Genomic DNA, 18,671 nt, shown 5'->3' on the forward strand with positions numbered 1-18,671 from the left:
ATGAAAACATATTTAAGGCCATTGGTTACTTGTGTCATATTTACATAAGCATACTGGTTTGTTTATAAGAACTAATAAATAGTGATAGAGACAAAACAACATTTCTGAGTACAACACTAAGCTGAGCTACAGACACTTCTGAGGCTGGTAGCCAGGGAATCATGCTCATTCTTCATCATTCTAAGGGCTGTGGTATATAGAAACTGCTAATAACATTAAGGCAATGTTTTAGTAACATTATTAAAACACATAAATGGTAGATGTTTTACCACAATCTCCAAATGTGACAACCATGCAAATCTACACCTAATAGGTAACAAAATAACACCTCGTCAGGACTTAACTGAAAACTTCAGCCATTGGAATGCTATGATTATCACCTTAAGACATTGTTACATCTTAGACACCGACAGGAAAGGGAGTAACTGTTGGTGAGAGTGCTGTCTCTCCGAGACATTCAGTGTAATTCAGCACTGTGTGATCTCACATATGTGTTTTATCATCTAGGTCAAGCTATTAGGCAGCTGCAGGGACCGCTGCAAATCTGTCAGATTACAGAGGCCTCATGAGGATGAGGGATGTCCTATGGCTGGCATAGTCTGACAAAACTCCCAATCTCTGTTTGCCAATATGCTTTTAACCACCACCACCAAATACCCTGTTCTGGTACATCATGCACTGGGTTTGTACTTGCCTTACAAAAAGCATGTATTAAATCATATGCCCATAAAATTGTCAGACTCCAGTCACCCAAGTCTTAGACTGTTCCCTCTGCTACCTCACGACAAGCGGTGCCAGAACGGAAAGTTTTGGTCCAAAAGGCCCCTTAACAGCTTCTACCCTCAAGCCATAAGACTGCTGAACAATTAATCAAATGGCCACTTGGAGTATTTACTGTGACACACCCCCCCCCTCACGTTTTGTTTTTACACTGCTGCTACTCGCTGCTTATTATCTATGCATAGTCACTTTACCCCTGCCTACATGTACAAATTGCCTTGACTAACCTGTAACCCCGCACATTGACTTGGTACCGGTACCCCCTGTATATAGCCTCGGTATTGTTATTTTATTGTGTTACTTTTTATTTAATTTTTTACTTTAGTATTTTTAGTAAATATTTTGTTTACTCTATTTCTTGAACTGCATTGTTGGTTAAGGACAACACCTGTTGTATTCGGTGCATGTGACAAATAACATTTGATTTGAAATTTTTATTTGATATGTTTATAACTCTCGTTATCCCTCTTGTGTATGAGGAGAAATGAGAATAAAACAATAGCTAAAACAATCCATGTGCTTTTATATCAGCTGGTTGTATAATCTAACCTCATGCTAGCAGAGCGACGGGGAATGGGCCGCTGTCTAGTTATTGTGCATGGGAAAAAACCCTTCTCAGCAAAGATTAAGTTCATTGACAAAATGTGGGACACATAAGAGAGAGTAAGGTCATGGGATAAGAGTCTGTGGATTAAGTGAGAGGTTGAAAGGTCTTCTCACCCCCTAGTCACCATTAGAATAATTTTCACTTGACCATCTCAAGTGGAGTCAGGTCACTATAATACGAAGTGAGGTACCAAAATATAATGTGTGTGTGATATGCTGATTGGCGTAGTCACAGATAGGGGAAAACACAGATTAATTAAAGAGAGTACCATCTGAGAGATGTCATCATCAGTGAAATGTATCACAGTTCGGAGAATACACAAAATAAATCAATATCTAAAAAAAAAAAACAGAAAAGGTCAGTTTAAGAAACTTTAGCAATGTTGTTGATTTGCATTTGGCTGAGCAGCCACCAGCGTGAGGGAGCTACAGAGGTGGTCACAGGGGTTGTAAGTAGAGCCACATGACCCACTGACAGAATCTAGTCTCTCCTCAGGCGAGAATAATGCTTGTGTGTGTGCGCGCGCGCCCCCACAAGAATAGTAAACAAACAACAATTTGACCAACTGGGGACATTTTGTTCATCCCCACAAGGTCAAATGCTATTTCTAGGGGGTTTAGGGCTAAGGTTAGAATTAGTGTTAGAATTAGGTTTAGGAGCCAGGGTTCGTTTTAGGGTTAGGTTAAGGTTAGGGTGAAGGTTAAGGTTGGAGAAAATAGGATTTTGAATGGGACTGAATTGTGTCCCCACAAGGTTATTTATACAAGACTGTGTGTGTGTGAGAGATAGATAATTTTTCAGCCAATGATTGTCAAGCAAATAACTACCAGTCTCACCGTAACTGACCATTAATTAACATAAACACATTTAGCATCTTCTGGCTTCCACACAAGCCACTGATGCAGACCTTTGGAACAGCTCCATTTTAAAAAGTCTAATAAATCCATGTAATATAGCCTACACCTTCACAATGAATCCATTATTTATTTTAGACAGGTCTAAAGAAGCATGATTAAGAAAATGTGGTCTATTTCAGAAGAACAGAATAGCTTACTCCGAGTTATCCTTATGTTAGGTCCTGACCTGGCTATGCTAAATGGCTGTGGGCTACACTAGTTCATTTAGCAGACAAGATTTGCTTAGAATTCTGTGGCATTATTTTATAGTTTGAAGAATACAATTGAACAAAGTTGAATAAAATAGAAAGGATATTTTCTCCAAACTCACTCGGTTATTCTGTGTTGAGCGGTTAACAAAGAAATAGGTACTCCTATATGCTTAATTTAGAGTTATTAATGTAACTTTAGTTGTTCTACAAACGTTGGTCTATATGTTTTGATTTTTAACACATTGTGAGGCTGCATGATGCGACTAATGATGATTTGAAAAAAGCTTGAAAGGCATGAGATCTTTTTGTTTTTTTGCATTGGCTGTACACACTACATCAGTCCCTCATTCACAATTTGACAAGCACTTGATAATGCCTTGAATTTCCCGGCGGCATCCCCTTTGTGTGGCCATTAAGCACCCTAAAAAAATCTGTCTTTTGCGTCCAGTGGCTGTTGTGCCCTTGGCCTGGAATGCTGCACGCTCCGAAGCACCTCTCACTCACATGGCTCTCCAGCAGTGATCTGGTCTTTCTCACAGGCTACAAGTGAAAACAGACACATCAGGGACGCAACTGTGCATGTCCTTATACAATTCCGAAGTGCATATTGAAGATATTGGGAAAACTGTCCATTTACTTTTCAACAGACAAAAATAAGAGTAGGTCACTATCAAAAGTGACTGTAAATGCATTATGCATGTAATGCTTTAATTATAGGTGCATTTTTATGGTGAAAATTATCTTACTCAAACTTGAAACTTACACATTGCTTATGTATGCCCGTTAGGCTCTGCACCCCGTGTAAAGCGGATTAATGTGCTTAATTCTAAGAAGTTATTGGCCACTTTAGTTGTGATACAAAACATATAGGCGTTTGGGCTAGGCTGCATGACGTGTGCGACTAGGATTTGAAAAGGTTAATTACATTTGCATCGATGTCAGACAATAAAGTGCTGAGTACCAGGCAGTTAGCAAGTTTGGTAGGCTACTAACAACCATCAGCAGCATCAGAGCTTGGAGAAGCCTAATTACCGTGACTAAACGGTCACATGGAATTTGACTGTCTTCATGACTCGTGACCGCCGGTGTGGCAGTAATATGGTCGCCGCAACAGCCCTAATCATGATTCAATGTATGCCATAATCATAAGCACTTTCCATCTTCCAGAAACATTCAATTGTGAGTGCCAAAGGGACGTTAAAGTTGAGAGCAATGCTAACAATAAAAAAACACCTGTGCTGGTTTATTGAAATAAATAATATAGTAAACAATGCTGGATAGCTATAAAAAGGTATGTTCCCATATTAACAGCGATAAATATGTTTCATAATGAGAGTGAGTCCCATCCTGTGATGTGTGTTTACTAATGCAGAGAAACAGAGCCTTGTGGGGTTACACACCAACTGTATGAGGCCAGTGGGGTGAGAAGAGAAGAGTGAGGTAATGAAAGCAGTAAAAGTATATGAGCAGGAGCAGATAGACGATAATGGCCCACTTGAATAAGAATGGCTCCCTTCTTACACATCATCTCTTTGCCTGCTGCTCAGCAGACCGGGAGGGAGTGGTGTGGAGGGTGCTGGCGTCACACTGTCCATTCGGCTGCACAGACTGGACTGTCTCTACCAGGCTGCCACTGGGGAGCACCACATACCTGGCTGCCATATCCTTGGGCTGCAGCTCCCTCAGGCCCTCCTTACTGTGCCAGATGCCATAGCCAAAATACACGAGCAGACCTGGAGAGGTGCAACACTTACTGTTAATTGAATTTGAATATTCTTAAAAGCAAATGGTATTTGTTACAGCATTGGGTAGCACTTTTGAATATTGTTTGACTACATACTAACATACGCCTACATAATCAGAATCACACAGACATGTTGTTATTGTCATCATACTGTATGTGCAACTCTGTTGAGAACATACAGCTATAGCAGGAATATGGTGGTGCTTAACAGTCACCACAGCCTATAGACACGACTTGGCCCATCCCATCTGTGTGTTATGGTCACAACTTTCACCAGGGAAATTATTACTTAAACATGGCTTAGCCCAAGCCTCTGTCATGTCCAATATTCCCTGTGAAGCCAGTTAAATCTCTGTAGGCAGACAGGTGTGTTTAAATGGTTTACATGGTCCAGAAGACCTCTGAGCCCATACAGCCACTCATGTTTCCTTGATGATCAACTTTTATGACAGCAATCTCTACAGCCAATTAACACCTTCTCACTGCAGCAGGTGTTGGCTAGAAAACTCACTGTCTCTTCAGGGGTTTACATTTAAATACAAACTTGTACCATGTACAAAACCCTGTAGGTATAAAACCCTGTTTCGTATCCTGCCATTTATCATCAATCAGTATTAAGTAACCATACTATTTGTCGATCATTTAGGTTAAAAGGCACAGTATTCCAACCACTGAATGCAACCATTTCAGTTCTGCCTGACATGATGTTTGGCTTACAAGGCCTGTCAGCACATGGTCTTTACACAGCACATATTTGTGCCATTAGCAGATGTAATCTTACCTGCGGCCACCCATACAGTAAAGCGGACCCAGGTCATGGGGCTGAGCTTCAGCATTAGGAACACATTCATGAGGATGCTTGCAGCGGGAATGAATGGGACCAAGGGTACCTAGAAATATTACAACAGCAAACAACCATGCATTAAAATTTGTCAAATAGCACACCTCAATTTCATAAGTCTTAGTCACTGACAAAAAGGAAGCTGGGTTCGCGCCCAGGCTCTGTCGTAACCGGCCGCGACCGGGAGGTCCGTGGGGCGACGCACAATTGGCCTAGCATCGTCCGGGTTAGGGAGGGCTTGGTCGGTAGGGATGTCTTTGTCTCATCGCGCACCAACGACTCCTGTGGCGGGCCGGGCGCAGTGCGCGCTAACCAAGGTTGCCAGGTGCACGGTGTACCCTCCGACACATTGGTGCGGCTGACTTCCGGGTTGGATGCGCGCTGTGTTAAGAAGCAGTACGGCTGGTTGGGTTGTGTATCGGAGGACGCATGACTTTCAACCTTCGTCTCTCCCGAGCCCGTACGGGAGTTGTAGCGATGAGACAAGATAGTAGCTACTACAACAATTGGATACCACGAAATTGGGGAGAAAAAAAGGGCTAAAATTTTAAAAGAAAAAAAGAAAAAGGAAGCTGGAGAGCCAGAAAGACTTTACTAAAAGACGAAGAGCTTGGTTAACTTAATTTAATTCAGCAGAGTGAATAAGTTGGTGCCAGGGGGAACATGGGTCCTGCTTGAGCTCTGCCTCTCAAATATGAGTCACAGAAACAGCTTTTATTTTATATGAGGAGCAGATCGGCCACACAGCGGAGAGCGAGTGGAGAATGTGGCTCCCTGAGTCCCTGTCTACTGGGCTATAGGCAGTCTGGGCTCTAGTCAGACTTAGCAGAGTTTAGCAGTGACAGCTACAATTAGTCTGTGAGAGACTTAAAACTCATAAAGAGTAGTATCAGTTTATCATAAGAACTTAGGGAAATATAAAAGGCTGTTTGCTCAACTCCCCAGGCAGACAACATTATACAGATAATAACACTAAGGTGAGGGTTTTGTTCTGCTTCCCTAACTTTATGGGTGGGCCCACACTATTCTATACAAGTGAAAGTCAACAAAGTTGTGAATGGCTTTACATTTATAATAATATAATAATAATAAATGCCATTTAGCAGACGCTTTTATCCAAAGCGACTTACAGTCATGTGTGCATACATTCTACGTATGGGTGGTCCCGGGAATCGAACCCACTACCCTGGCGTTACAAGCGCCATGCTCTACCAACTGAGCTACAGAAGGACCACATTTAAAGGACCACATTTAAAGTTTGGGCATATGAGCAGACATATAATACAAAAGTGAGAATCTGTTTTGCTCACCTGGAAGGTTTTGGTGTTGACATGAGGTTCATGGGCATATATGATAACCAGGCAGAGAAGGAAGGTTGAGCCAAACACCACTATTAGCAGGGCGATGCTCCACGTAGGCAGCTGAAGCTGGTTACTCCCAAACACAAACACAGCACAGAGGGACACTGAGCTCACCATCACCGCCAGCACAGAAAAGGCCACCACTTCCCCTGGCTCAAAGTCCCCCAGCAACCTGCCCAGGTAAGGCTCCCAGCGGGCCTTCAACACCCCTGGGGCACTCCGTTCCCTGGTCTTCTGCATCTCCACCAGCTGCAGCTTGTCTGAGAAGGACTCATACTCCTTCAGCTCCCCACTGTCCTGAGCTATGATCTGAGACTCTGAGACTTCGGGCGAGGGCTCAGGGTTAGAGTTGGGGGAGGTAGTGGAGTTAGCCTTGGAACTGGTCTTCTCTTTCTCAGGCTGGAAGCGCAGCACGATGACACTGGCTGCCACAAAGGTGTAGGCCAGGAGGGTGCCGATGGACAGGAACTGGACCAGGGCCTCCAGGTCAAAGATGAGGGCCATGACGGCCATGAGGAGGCCAAACACCAAGATGGCATTAACAGGGACCTTGGTGACAGGGTTGACCTTGGCGAAGAAGGAGAAGAAGAGGCCATCTTCCGCCATAGCGTAAACAATCCGAGGGAGAGAGAAGAGGTTGCTGAGTAGCACTGTGTTCATGGCTGGAAAAGGGGATGGAGAGAGAGTCACATTATCAGCCCAAGAGACCTACTGTATGAAGTAAAAATAAATGTCATACACATTTGCCCTTCAATCATTTATATCATCAACTAACCAAAATAAACTTAATGACATGATACATTGGTGTAGCCTCGTAACCACCAGATTGACTACTGCTGCGCTATCATGATTCCGTGGTAGCAAACCATTCATGTAAGCTGGCGACATCAGGTGGCTTGCTAGGCTAACATTGGTGTGGTTACAGTCTTTCAAGAGACACTTACCACAGATGGACCCTACTGCCACAATGTAGCCAGCCCAGCTGTAGCCTCGGCGGAAGAAGGCGTCAGACAGGGCTGAGTTTGGGTCGAGCGAGTGCCAAGGCACCATGAGAGTGAGGACTGTGGAGACCAGGATATAGGCTGTGGCGGCCATGCCCAGGGAAATGGCTGTGGCCATGGGAATGGCTCGCTGGGGGTTCTTTGCCTCCTCGCTGGAGGCTGCAATCACATCGAAGCCAACAAATGCGTAAAAGCAGGTGGCTGTGCCCGCCATTACCCCATTGACACCAAACGGTGCAAAACCTCCTTCCTTCTGGCTCCAGTTGACTGGGTCGGCTAGCACGAAGCCAAACACCAAGATGAAGAGTATGACAACGAGACTAACGGCTGAGAAGATGTGGTTGAGCCAAGAGGAGACTCGCACTCCGAAGGTTATGAAGATAGTGGCAACAACTAGAATCCCGGCAGCCAGCAGGTCAGGGTAGTGGGCGATATAGGGAACATTCCACTTCATTATGTGGTTCTCTGTGTAGTTCTGGATGGTGTGGTTAAACATGGAGTCCAGGTAACCACTCCACGCCCGCGCCACTGCGGCTCCACCAATCATGTACTCCAACACTACGTTCCAACCAATGAGAAAGGCCCAGATCTCTCCACAAGAAACATAGGTGAACATGTAGGCCGAGCCCGTTCTGGGAACACGAGCTCCGAACTCTGCATAGCAGAGGGCAGCCATCAGGGAGGCGATGCCTGCTATGAGGAAGGAGAGGACCACGGCAGGTCCAGCGGTGTCCTTGGCAACAGTGCCAGTCAGGACGTAGAGACCAGAGCCCACCATGCCACCAACACCCAGCAGGGCTAGGTCCACCATGGTCAGGCAACGCTTCATTGACGTCACCATCAAGTCATCATCCAGGGTCTTCAGTCGGTTCAGCCTCTGGCAGAAACGCACTGCAGGGACACAGCCACGCCCACAGGTCGCCATGGTTACAGGATCACACTCAGCAACTGGACAGGGTCTTATCAGTCAAGATGCTCAAACTGGATCCATTCTTCTCCTGATCGACTAACCTGAGAGACAAAAACACACATGCATACCATCATGCAGGGACAAAGCAGCCATCATTGAATTTGCCCTGAAGCCTGTGACTTCAGAGCAGGTAGACAAAAGCAACTCAACTCATCCATCGATCACCTATCCACACTGCTGCCTGATGTCATATTGCTGATGATGCTGTGCTTCCATGTCTGCCCTCATCAAAAAGGTGGAAACAACATGTTCAGAATTGCAGACACATTTTTCAGATTTGCCTTATATGGGGTAGCAAATGTCTATTGGGTCTACCTAAGTAATGTAAAACCTATAAATAAAGCTATAAAGTATGCAATTTAACAAATGTGATCACTGTCTAAGGAGTGATTAATAACTGTACATACTAAAGAGTTCAAACATCTGCTCTGGGTGTTTGACACGTCGTCTATTCACTGGCAGTCCAATTTGCCTAATGATGACAGGCCTGTTGGCTATTATATTCAGCTTCCTGTAATGAGACTGACTAGAAGTAGCCTAACCAAATTCATGCACAGCTGTTCGGTTATGATTTAACGCTGCTGTACCAAAATCAAACATCAATGGACGTTTTATGTGATAGAATACATTTACAAATTGGACCATCGGTACGCGGCTTTTCTGATGCACCGTTTCCGACAAAAACTGCGCGCTGCGAGCATATGGCGAGTTGTGCCTCAATGCTAGAAATACATTACGTAACGCTTTTATTCCCTAGAAATAAACACCAACACAAAGGGAAGCGACCCATACAGCTGTCCTCCATAATAACCGGGTGATTCGTGTGAAATAGAATGAATGGCTTTATGCGCGTCGTTTTCACAAAATCCACATGAATAATTTAAAAGAAAATGTTAAGTTATGCAAATATTATTCATGACAAACGATAAGCTATTTCAATAAAGCAATGGCTGACTATTCTATGACATTTTACGTTTTATATTGCTTTATTATGGCACAAACAAGGTGGTTCAATAGGTAGCCTATGGCAAGAGCCAGGTGAGAAACACAACCATTGCTGATATTCTGCATATATAGTGTAATATAAAACGCTCTACTATGGTAACAAATGAATTTATTGGTTTACCTTGAATGCTGAATATTGCTTATCAGTAGCCTATCTCGGGCCCGGTTGATATCCCTTGAAGCTCAACGGAAGGGAGGAAGGTGGAGAACTGACCGAGCTCTCTTCTTAAAGGCACAGTACTGGTCTATTGTACATCTGATAACGATAGGATCAGCCATCAGACAAGCGTCGCATACCCCTTCTCAGACATTGCATGCATCATCAGTTCCTTGCCATCGACTGTATCACCGAATGACAGATTGCTATAATATAATATGGTTAGCCGAAACTTAAAATACTTATCCACAAGTTATAAAATCTGGAATAAGTCAGTAATGCCTGGGAAAAGGAAGGCCTGTGTACAGCCAGTGTTTAAATGGATAGTTCAAGAACATTCTACAATTCCACAATGGTTTCCTTACCTTGTTAAAAGTAACCTGTTGAATGACAACAATCCATGCTTTTGATTTAGTTTCCCTGTTACTGTTTTCACATGCTAACATTTTAACATAATGGCATAAATCCCATTCAAGTCATGGGACAGATATTAGCATTTTTCGTGCACCATCTCCAAATCATCTGAAAGTATCTATAATTGATTGTGAAGCTCTACAAAGTCACTTATAGATGTTTGAACATGATGCTGAAAAATTCTAATATCGGTCCCATGACTTTAGCATGTGGAAACAGTGCCAGGGAAACCAAAGCAAAAATCAAATCCAGAGTCGGCTTTCTATTCCGCAACAAAGCCTCCTTCACTCACGCTGCCAAGCTTACCCTAGTAAAACTGACTATCCTACCGATCCTCGACTTCGGCGATGTCATCTACAAAATGGCTTCCAACACTCTACTCAGCAAACTGGATGCAGTCTATCACAGTGCCATCCGTTTTGTCACTAAAGCACCTTATACCACCCACCACTGCGACTTGTATGCTCTAGTCGGCTGGCCCTCACTACATATTCGTCGCCAGACCCACTGGCTCCAGGTCATTTACAAGTCCATGCTAGGTAAAGCTCCGCCTTATCTCAGTTCACTGGTCACGATGGCAACACCCATCCGTAGCACGCGCTCCAGCAGGTGTATCTCACTGATCATCCCTAAAGCCAACACCTCATTTGGCCGCTTTCGTTCCAGTACTCTGCTGCCTGTGACTGGAACGAATTGCAAAAATCGCTGAAGTTGGAGACTTTTATCTCCCTCACCAACTTCAAACATCAGCTATCCGAGCAGCTAACCGATCGCTGCAGCTGTACATAGTCTATAGGTAAATAGCTCACCCTTTTTCACCTGCCTCATTCCCATACTGTTTTTATACTGTTTTTATTTATTTACTTTTCTGCTCTTTTGCACACCAATATCACCAATATCTCTACCTGTACATGCCCATCTGATCATTTATCACTCCAGTGTTAATCTGCAAAATTGTATTATTCGCCTACCTCCTCATGCCTTTTGCACACATTGTATATAGATTGCCCATTTTTTTTCTACTGTGTTATTGACTTGCTAATTGTTTACTCCATGTGTAACTCTGTTGTCTGTTCACACTGCTATGCTTTATCTTGGCCAGGTCGCAGTTGCAAATGAGAACTTGTTCTCAACTAGCCTACCTGGTTAAATAAAGGTGAAATAAAAAAAATAAAAAAATAAAAAAGCACTGCCTGGTATGGCAACTGCTTGGCCTCTGACCACAAGGCACTATAGAGGGTAGTGCGTATGGCCCAGTACATCACTGGGGTCAAGTTTCCTGCTATCCAGGACCTCTATACCAGGCGGTGTCAGAGGAAGGCCCTAAACATGGTCAAAGACTCCAGCCACCCTAGTCATAGACTGTTCTCTCTGCTACCCCAAGGCAAGTGGTACCGGAACGCCAAGTCTAGGCCCAGGAGGCTTATAAACAGCTTCTACCCCCCCATAAGACTCCTACCCAGACTATTTGCACCCCCCACCCCATTTACACTGCTGCTACTCTCTGTTATTATCTATGCATAGTCACTTTAATAACTCTACCTACATGTACATACTACCTCAATTACCTCGACTAACCGGTGCCTCCGCAAATTGACTCTGTAACTTATAACAGTACCCCCTGTTTATAACAGTACCCCCTGTATATAGCATTTTACCGCTGCTCTTTAATTATTTGTTACTTTTATTTCTTATTCTTCTTATTTTCTTTCTTTTTTAAAAACTGCGTTGTTGGTTAAGGGCTTGTAAGTAAGCATTTCACTGTAAGGTGAACCTGTTGTATTCGGCGCATTTTTTTGATTTCATTGTTGTCATACATACTCCAGTGCTAGCCTCTCTACACTGGCCTCCTGTCAAAGCAAGGGCTGATTTCAAGGTTTTACTGCTAACCTACAAAACATTACATGGGCTTGCTCCTACCTCTCTCTCTGATTTGGTCTTGCCGTACATACCTACACGTACGCTACGGTCACAAGACGCAGGCCTCCTAATTGTCCCTAGAATTTCTAAGCAAACAGCTGGAGGCAGGGCTTTCTCCTATAGAGCTCCATTTTTATGGAACGGTCTGCCTACCCATGTCAGAGACGCAAACTCGGTCTCAACCTTTAAGTCTTTACTGAAGACTCATCTCTTCAGTGGGTCATATGATTGAGTGTAGTCTGGCCCAGGAGTGGGAAGGTGAACGGAAAGGCTCTGGAGCACCGAACCGCCCTTGCTGTCTCTGCCTGGCCGGTTCCCCTCTTTCCACTGGGATTCTCAACCTCTAACCCTATTACAGGGGCTGAGTCACTGGCTTACTGGGGCTCTCTCATGCCGTCCCTGGAAGGGGTGCGTCACCTGAGTGGGTTGATTCCCTGATGTGGTCATCCTGTCTGGGTTGGCGCCCCCCCCTTGGGTTGTGCCATGGCGGAGATTTTTGTGGGCTATACTCAGGATTGTCTCAGGATGGTAAGTTGGTGGTTGAAGATATCCCTCTAGTGGTGTGGGGGCTGTGCTTTGGCAAAGTGGGTGGGGTTATATCCTTCCTGTTTGGCCCTGTCTGGGGGTGTCATCGGATGGGGCCACAGTGTCTCCTGACCCCTCTTGTTTCAGCCTCCAGTATTTATGCTGCAGTAGTTTATTTGTCGGGGGGCTAGGGTCAGTTTGTTATATCTGGAGTACTTCTCCTGTCCTATTCGGTGTCCTGTGTCAATTTAAGTGTGCTCTCTCTAATTCTCTCTTTCTTTCTCTCTCTCTCTCGGAGGACCTGAGCCCTAGGACCATGCCTCAGGACTACCTGACATGATGACTCCTTGCTGTCCCCAGTCCACCTGGCTGTGCTGCTGCTCCAGTTTCAACTGTTCTGCCTCATTATTATTGGACCATGCTGGTCATTTTTGAACATTTGAACATCTTGGCCATGTTCTGTTATAATCTCCACCCGGCACAGCCAGAAGAGTACTGGCCACCCCACATAGCCTGGTTCCTCTCTAGGTTTCTTCCTAAGTTTTGGCCTTTCTAGGGAGTTTTTCCTAGCCACCGTGCTTCTACACCTGCATTGCTTGCTGTTTGGGGTTTTAGGCTGGGTTTCTGTACAGCACTTTGAGATATCAGCTGATGTACGAAGGGCTATATAAATACATTTTAATTTCATTTAATTAAACTTTTTCCGCGTTTTCCACGTTGTGTTACAAAGTGGGATTAAAATGTATTTAATAGTCATTTTTTGTCAACGATCTACACAAAATATTCTGTAATGTCAAAGTGGAAGAAAAATGTGAACTTATTTTTAATTAATTAAAACTAACACTAATAGATTTTGATTAGATAAGTATTCAACCCCCTGAGTCAATATATGTTAGAATCACCTTTGGCAGCGATTACTTTCTGGGTCTTTCTGAGTCTTGTACAATATTTGCCCTTATTCTTTTTTAAATTCTTCAAGCTCTGTGAAGTTGGTTGTTGATCATTACTAGACAGCCATAGATTTTCAAACTGATTTAAGTCAATACTGTAACTAGGCCACTCAGGAAATTCAATGTCATCTTGGTAAGTAACTCCACTGTATATTTGGCTTTGCGTATTAGGACTTTGCCTGTGCTTGAATCTATTCCATTTCTTCATCCCAAAAAACTCCCCTAGTCCTTGCCGATGACAAACATACCCATAACATGATGCACCACCATGTTTGAAAATATGAAGATTGGTACTCAGTGATGTGCTGTGTTGGATTTTTCCCAAACACAATGCTTTATATTCAGGACAAAAAGTTAATTTCTTTGCCAATTTTTATTGCAGTATTGCCTTATTGCAAACAGGATCCATGCTTTTGAATATTTTAATTCTGTACAAACTTCCTTATTTTCACTCATTTAGGTTAGTATTGGGAGTAACTACAATTGTGTTGATCCATCCTCAGTTTTCTCCTACCACAGCCATTTAACTCTGTCACTGGTTTAAAATCACCATTGAGGGGCCTCCTGAGTGGCACATCGGTCTAAGGCACTGCATCGTGGTGCTTGAGGCATCACTACAGACCCCAGGCTGTGTCACAACTGGCGTGACCGGGAGTCCCATAGTGCTGCGCACAATTGGCCCAGCGTCGTCCGGGTTAGGGGAGGGTTTGGCCGGGGGGGCTTTACTTGGCTCATCGCGCTCTAGTGACTCCTTGTGGTGGGCCAGGCTCCTGCAGGCTGACTTCAGTTGTCAGTTGAACAGTGTTTCCTCCGACACATTGGTGCGGCTGCCTTCCGGCTTAAGCAGGCGGGTGTTAAGAAGTGCAGTTTGGCGGGTCATGTTTCACATGACTCAACCTTCGCCTCTCCCGAGCCAGTTTGCAGCGATGAAACAAGATCATAATTGGTTATCACGAAATTGGGGAGAAAAAGGTGGTAAAATACAATTGATAAAAACATTTAAATCACCATTGGCCTCATGGTGAAATCCCTGAGCGGTTTCCTTTATCTCCATCAACTGAATTTGGAAGGATGCCTGTATCTTTGTAGTGACTGGGTGTATTGACACACCATCCCAAGTGTAATTATTAACTTCACCATGCTCAAAGAAATATTCAATGTCCGTTGTTTGGGATTGGAAAACCTCCCTGGTCTTTGTTGTTGAATCTGACATTTCAACTTTTCATTTTATATTAATTTGTAAAAATGTCTAAAAACATTTAACTTTGACATTATGGGGTATTGTGTGTAGATGACATTACAAGATGACATGGCTTCATACACTGGGTTGTTCTGAACAGAATGAGCCTATGTCTATTGTGAAGAAAATTGGCTGTGGAACACACATCTGAATGCACTCATGAATCCATTCAATGCGCATCAAAATTATCTGCTTCTTTGAATTGCCTTGTGAAATCCTCACACTAAGATTGGATTTTATAACTTAGCTAGTCATGTAGGCAATATAACAAGCTTTTAAATGATTCCCACCTGACTCAGATTGCAATTTATAATGGACTGTTTTTAGATTGTGTAAACTACAAGTTATTGTGTGAAGCCTGGGATGCAGGGCTGTGTTCAAAACAAATACAAGTGCGCTTGCTCTAGTTCCACAATTGCATAGCTAAGAGATTTTAAAAAACACCTTATGGTTGAAGATGATTTGAGTCATAAAGGTGCATTGAAATTACTTAGGAACTGTGAACATTTTGAGATGTGTTGCCACAGTCATGGACCAGTTAGACCCTCACTCAAACCCTTGTCATTTCCGTGTCTTGTTGCACCTACCCCACATTTTCAATTAATATTCTTATGTTACTGAATGTATCCAGAGTATTTTAAGATTTCATTATGAACAAATAGAGTGAAAAGTACAGAAAATGTCAAATGCTCATTAAATCAACAGTGCAATGTTTGAATTCAGTTGTGTCAGGTGAACTATTGTGTCCTCACCTTAAGTCTAATAATTTACTCATAATCTCCAAACTCTTATTTTAATTGCCACCATGGTTATGCTTTCATATTTCTTCTGTAAGAAACATTTCAATTTATCTCTAGCCATATAGGCCAATTCCCACGAGTTTAAGTCTCAAGCTGTCAGAAGTATTCATCTACCATAGTAACTCATAACTGGATGCTACAGTATCAGAATGCAAATTATATTCAAGTCCTCTAAGTATGTATAGTACTAGTCAATTTGAATACCTTTTAACCAATGTAGGTTGACCCTATTGTCACTGACTAGACTAACAAAGAAACAGGGGTCACAATCAAAGTAAATTGACTTTATTTCATGAACACACATTTTACAGTGGCCAAAATCATGGTAAACATGTAATGTTGATAAACATGAATGAAAAAGTAATAATGTCATCACAAACATGATAACTTGGATGAATAATACAAATTATTAACTGTTTTTATCTGTGAGTGAGTGGCAACACAAATAGAAACGTATCTACAGCCTTCAGTGATTCTTCAAATTCCCGCACTCTCATCAGGGCCCCATTACCATCCAGAACCAGTGATTTCTACATAGAATCACAAAGCAATACAACTTATTGGTTTCCATGTGCATTTAGGGGAACACACACAGCACCTGAGGACATGAACCTGAACGTGAATCCTGAGCCCCGCTCAAGTGCTCACTAACAAGAGGACAGGATGCTCTTTGAAGTGTCTATCCATTCTAGGATATGCTCTTCAGTGTCCAGTGCTTTATTTAACACAATCAGACCCTGTCTGTGTGTGTGTCTGTCTCATGACAGAACTCCTGACTGGGACTCTTTCTGTTGAAGTTTAAGGATCAGTTCAAGCAGGTTAATCTGCATCGTCAGCTCCTGCAATGACAAGAATGGAACATGAAATCTCCCGAGGCATTACAGATCTACTACTACACTGGACATGCAACTTTTGCCAGGTGTGAGCTGCTAGTGACGCACGCCGATTGCCGTCAATGAAGCCTGCTACACTGGCTGCGTGAGCAGTGCAGTCCCACAAAACCAAGAATGCGTTAAGCTGCTCACGCCAAAATCATTTTTATGTCTCGGTGTGCATTATGAAGGAAGTTAGAGGTAGTTTTGCGAGTCAATGCTAACTAGCATTAGCGCAATAACTGGAAGTCTACAGGTACAGTAGGAGGTATAAAAAAACTGTTTCATTGCCGCAGTATTCCTTTAAAGTGGCTGGCGCTCTGCTTGCACTGACTGCTTCCAGGATATTCTTCCAGTGAAGCAGCTAAAAACCCACAATTTGTCTACACCTGCAGCATAACAGGTATGTTACAATGGTGGAACGAGAGAGCCTCTACCACCATCTACTGGAAATGTTTCTGCACTGCAATCGGTGTTTCACCCCCTGACCCCAATGGAAGTGTACTCAGCTTTCAACACTTCAAAACGGCAGAACAAATAATTTCTCTAGAATTCAAGGCAATACATTTACCTAAATTAATCAGGATTATGTCAACATTAGAATGGAGACAAACTAAAATCTACCATATTATTTGATAGAACAGACATCTGGTTATGAGCTTATGTAGAAGCACACAATGACATTGAACCAATTTGTTTCATGCATCTGCCATATGCACAGGAATGTACATTTACAAAGTGTTGATTCACCTGGGGATTGGTGGTTATGTAAAACCCTGGGACTCCAGCCATCTCCAAGGTGTTCTGTTGGTCTATCACCTTTTGGTCCATCTCCACCACAATCTTCTCATCCATCATCCTTTGCTCCTCCCTCACTCGAATCTCCAGAGCCTGATAGAGACAATCATAATGTCCTCTGACATGATCAACATAATTTAACTCTGTGGCTGTGATATAGAAGGATGGATGTTTCGATAACGTGGAAAACTAATATAACAGCATATCAATAACAACAAAAAGACTAATAAAATGGCATGTTGCTCTGTCAATTCCCATACCTCAGTTTCTCCTTGTTGATTGGTTTTCATAACGGCAAGGTTGTGGGACTTGCAAACCTGTAGGGCTTCTTTATGCTTACGAACCAAATCCTGCTTGAGTGCTGGGCATGAGGAAGAGAATAGAGACATTGTAAGGTCAAAGGACCTCAGATCCCTAGTATAATGGGGCACACCAACATATAAAAAATAAAAAAAACATTTGAGTGTAAGACAGAGAACATGTGAAACCTAGAGAGACACACACCTCGATGCTCACAGTGCAGCTTTTGTCTCTGGTTGTACAGATTCCTCTCAGTCAGGTGCTGGATGTCCAGGAGTCCCTGTACTATATCATACACTGTTCCATCTATGAGTGCCTGAGCCAGGTCACTCAGTGTGGTGTAAGACAGGCGCTGCTGAAAGGAGCTGGGGAGAAATAGTTCAACAGATTTGTTTCTGGAGGTCAAGTCTAGTTTCTGTAACGCCTGAGGTGTATTCACTAGGAATCAAACAGACTGAAACAGGGATGGGACTACCTGAAATTCTGACATGCCTCTGACATCCAACAACTGTAGATATCTTATATGCACTCATGGTTCCTAGTTATGTGGAGACTCTCAATTGCTTTAACTTGATTCCTCGCATCCTCACCTTCTCAAATAATCAATTGGAAGGGACCATTCGATGGGGTTTTAGATGGACGCGAGGAATAAGGTGAATGTAATTGAGATTCTCCCATGGTGCTAGGTTGGGCTGGTTACCTGGGCAAATCTTTGACAAGGGTTTGTAGTTCTGAAAGTAAGTAGTAATGTCTCTCTTGTTGTTTTGTAGAATCATTCTGCTCTTCGTATACCGCAGGATAACTCTCCATTTTCTAAAGTTAAGTCAAAGAACCATATCAATCACCAAAATCCATAATATTTACACCAGAAGGTCGATGTTTTTAGCTATCCCCGAGCTAGCTTTCGAGAAAAATCAAGGGAGCCCAAAGGATTTCCGAGTCATGCAATCCATCATGCTAGCTAGTTAGCTTCACTCTGAGCCAAAGCACAGGTTATTATCATACCCTTTACCGTAAAAGCGTAGATGAACTACATACTTACCAAGTTACCCAACTACAGTAATTTATTTTAGAAGTTCATCAAAAAGTAGTATACACAATGTATCGTGCATTTCTGCTGTAGCCTAGCAAACAGTCAGGCAAGCGGCTGATGCTCTGTGGAAGGACCCTAACAAAAGGTTTGTTGTCTATAAGATGCCTGCTTGTAATACATCTTCTCATATGATTTTTATTTAATGTAAATTTTGTTATCAATCTTAGTATGTATTATATTAGGAA

General features: G+C 43.0%; 2 protein-coding genes across 5 annotated transcripts; both read right to left on the reverse strand.

Annotated features, from left to right (window-relative positions):
- Positions 1-5: 5 nt before the first annotated feature.
- LOC118358257 (cationic amino acid transporter 4-like) lies at positions 6-9,660 on the reverse strand. Of its 4 annotated transcripts, XM_052478712.1 has the most exons (7): positions 9,539-9,634; positions 8,563-8,630; positions 7,386-8,453; positions 6,391-7,103; positions 5,021-5,129; positions 4,017-4,228; positions 6-3,035 (listed from the first exon to the last, which is right to left on the reverse strand). In XM_052478712.1, the coding sequence occupies exons 3-6, from the start codon at positions 8,365-8,367 to the stop codon at positions 4,020-4,022; spliced, it is 2,013 nt and encodes a 670-aa protein (XP_052334672.1). In that variant the 5' UTR covers positions 8,368-8,453; positions 8,563-8,630; positions 9,539-9,634; the 3' UTR covers positions 6-3,035; positions 4,017-4,019. The 4 variants fall into 4 exon arrangements, with proteins under 4 accessions (XP_052334672.1, XP_035591750.1, XP_035591752.1 ...); XM_035735857.2 differs by having other exon boundaries at positions 6-4,228; XM_035735859.2 differs by lacking the exon at positions 9,539-9,634 and adding an exon at positions 8,820-8,982 and having other exon boundaries at positions 6-4,228.
- A 6,032-nt stretch (positions 9,661-15,692) lies between these two features.
- Positions 15,693-18,590, reverse strand: dgcr6 (DiGeorge syndrome critical region gene 6). The gene is made up of 6 exons (XM_035735861.2): positions 18,436-18,590; positions 18,094-18,206; positions 17,598-17,758; positions 17,354-17,454; positions 17,046-17,186; positions 15,693-16,262 (listed from the first exon to the last, which is right to left on the reverse strand). Exons 2-6 carry the CDS (start codon positions 18,201-18,203, stop codon positions 16,182-16,184), a joined length of 594 nt encoding a protein of 197 aa, XP_035591754.1. The 5' UTR covers positions 18,204-18,206; positions 18,436-18,590; the 3' UTR covers positions 15,693-16,181.
- Between the last annotated feature and the right edge of the window lie 81 nt (positions 18,591-18,671).

Source organism: Oncorhynchus keta, chromosome 25, assembly GCF_023373465.1.
Source record: "Oncorhynchus keta strain PuntledgeMale-10-30-2019 chromosome 25, Oket_V2, whole genome shotgun sequence".
NCBI lineage: Eukaryota > Metazoa > Chordata > Actinopteri > Salmoniformes > Salmonidae > Oncorhynchus > Oncorhynchus keta.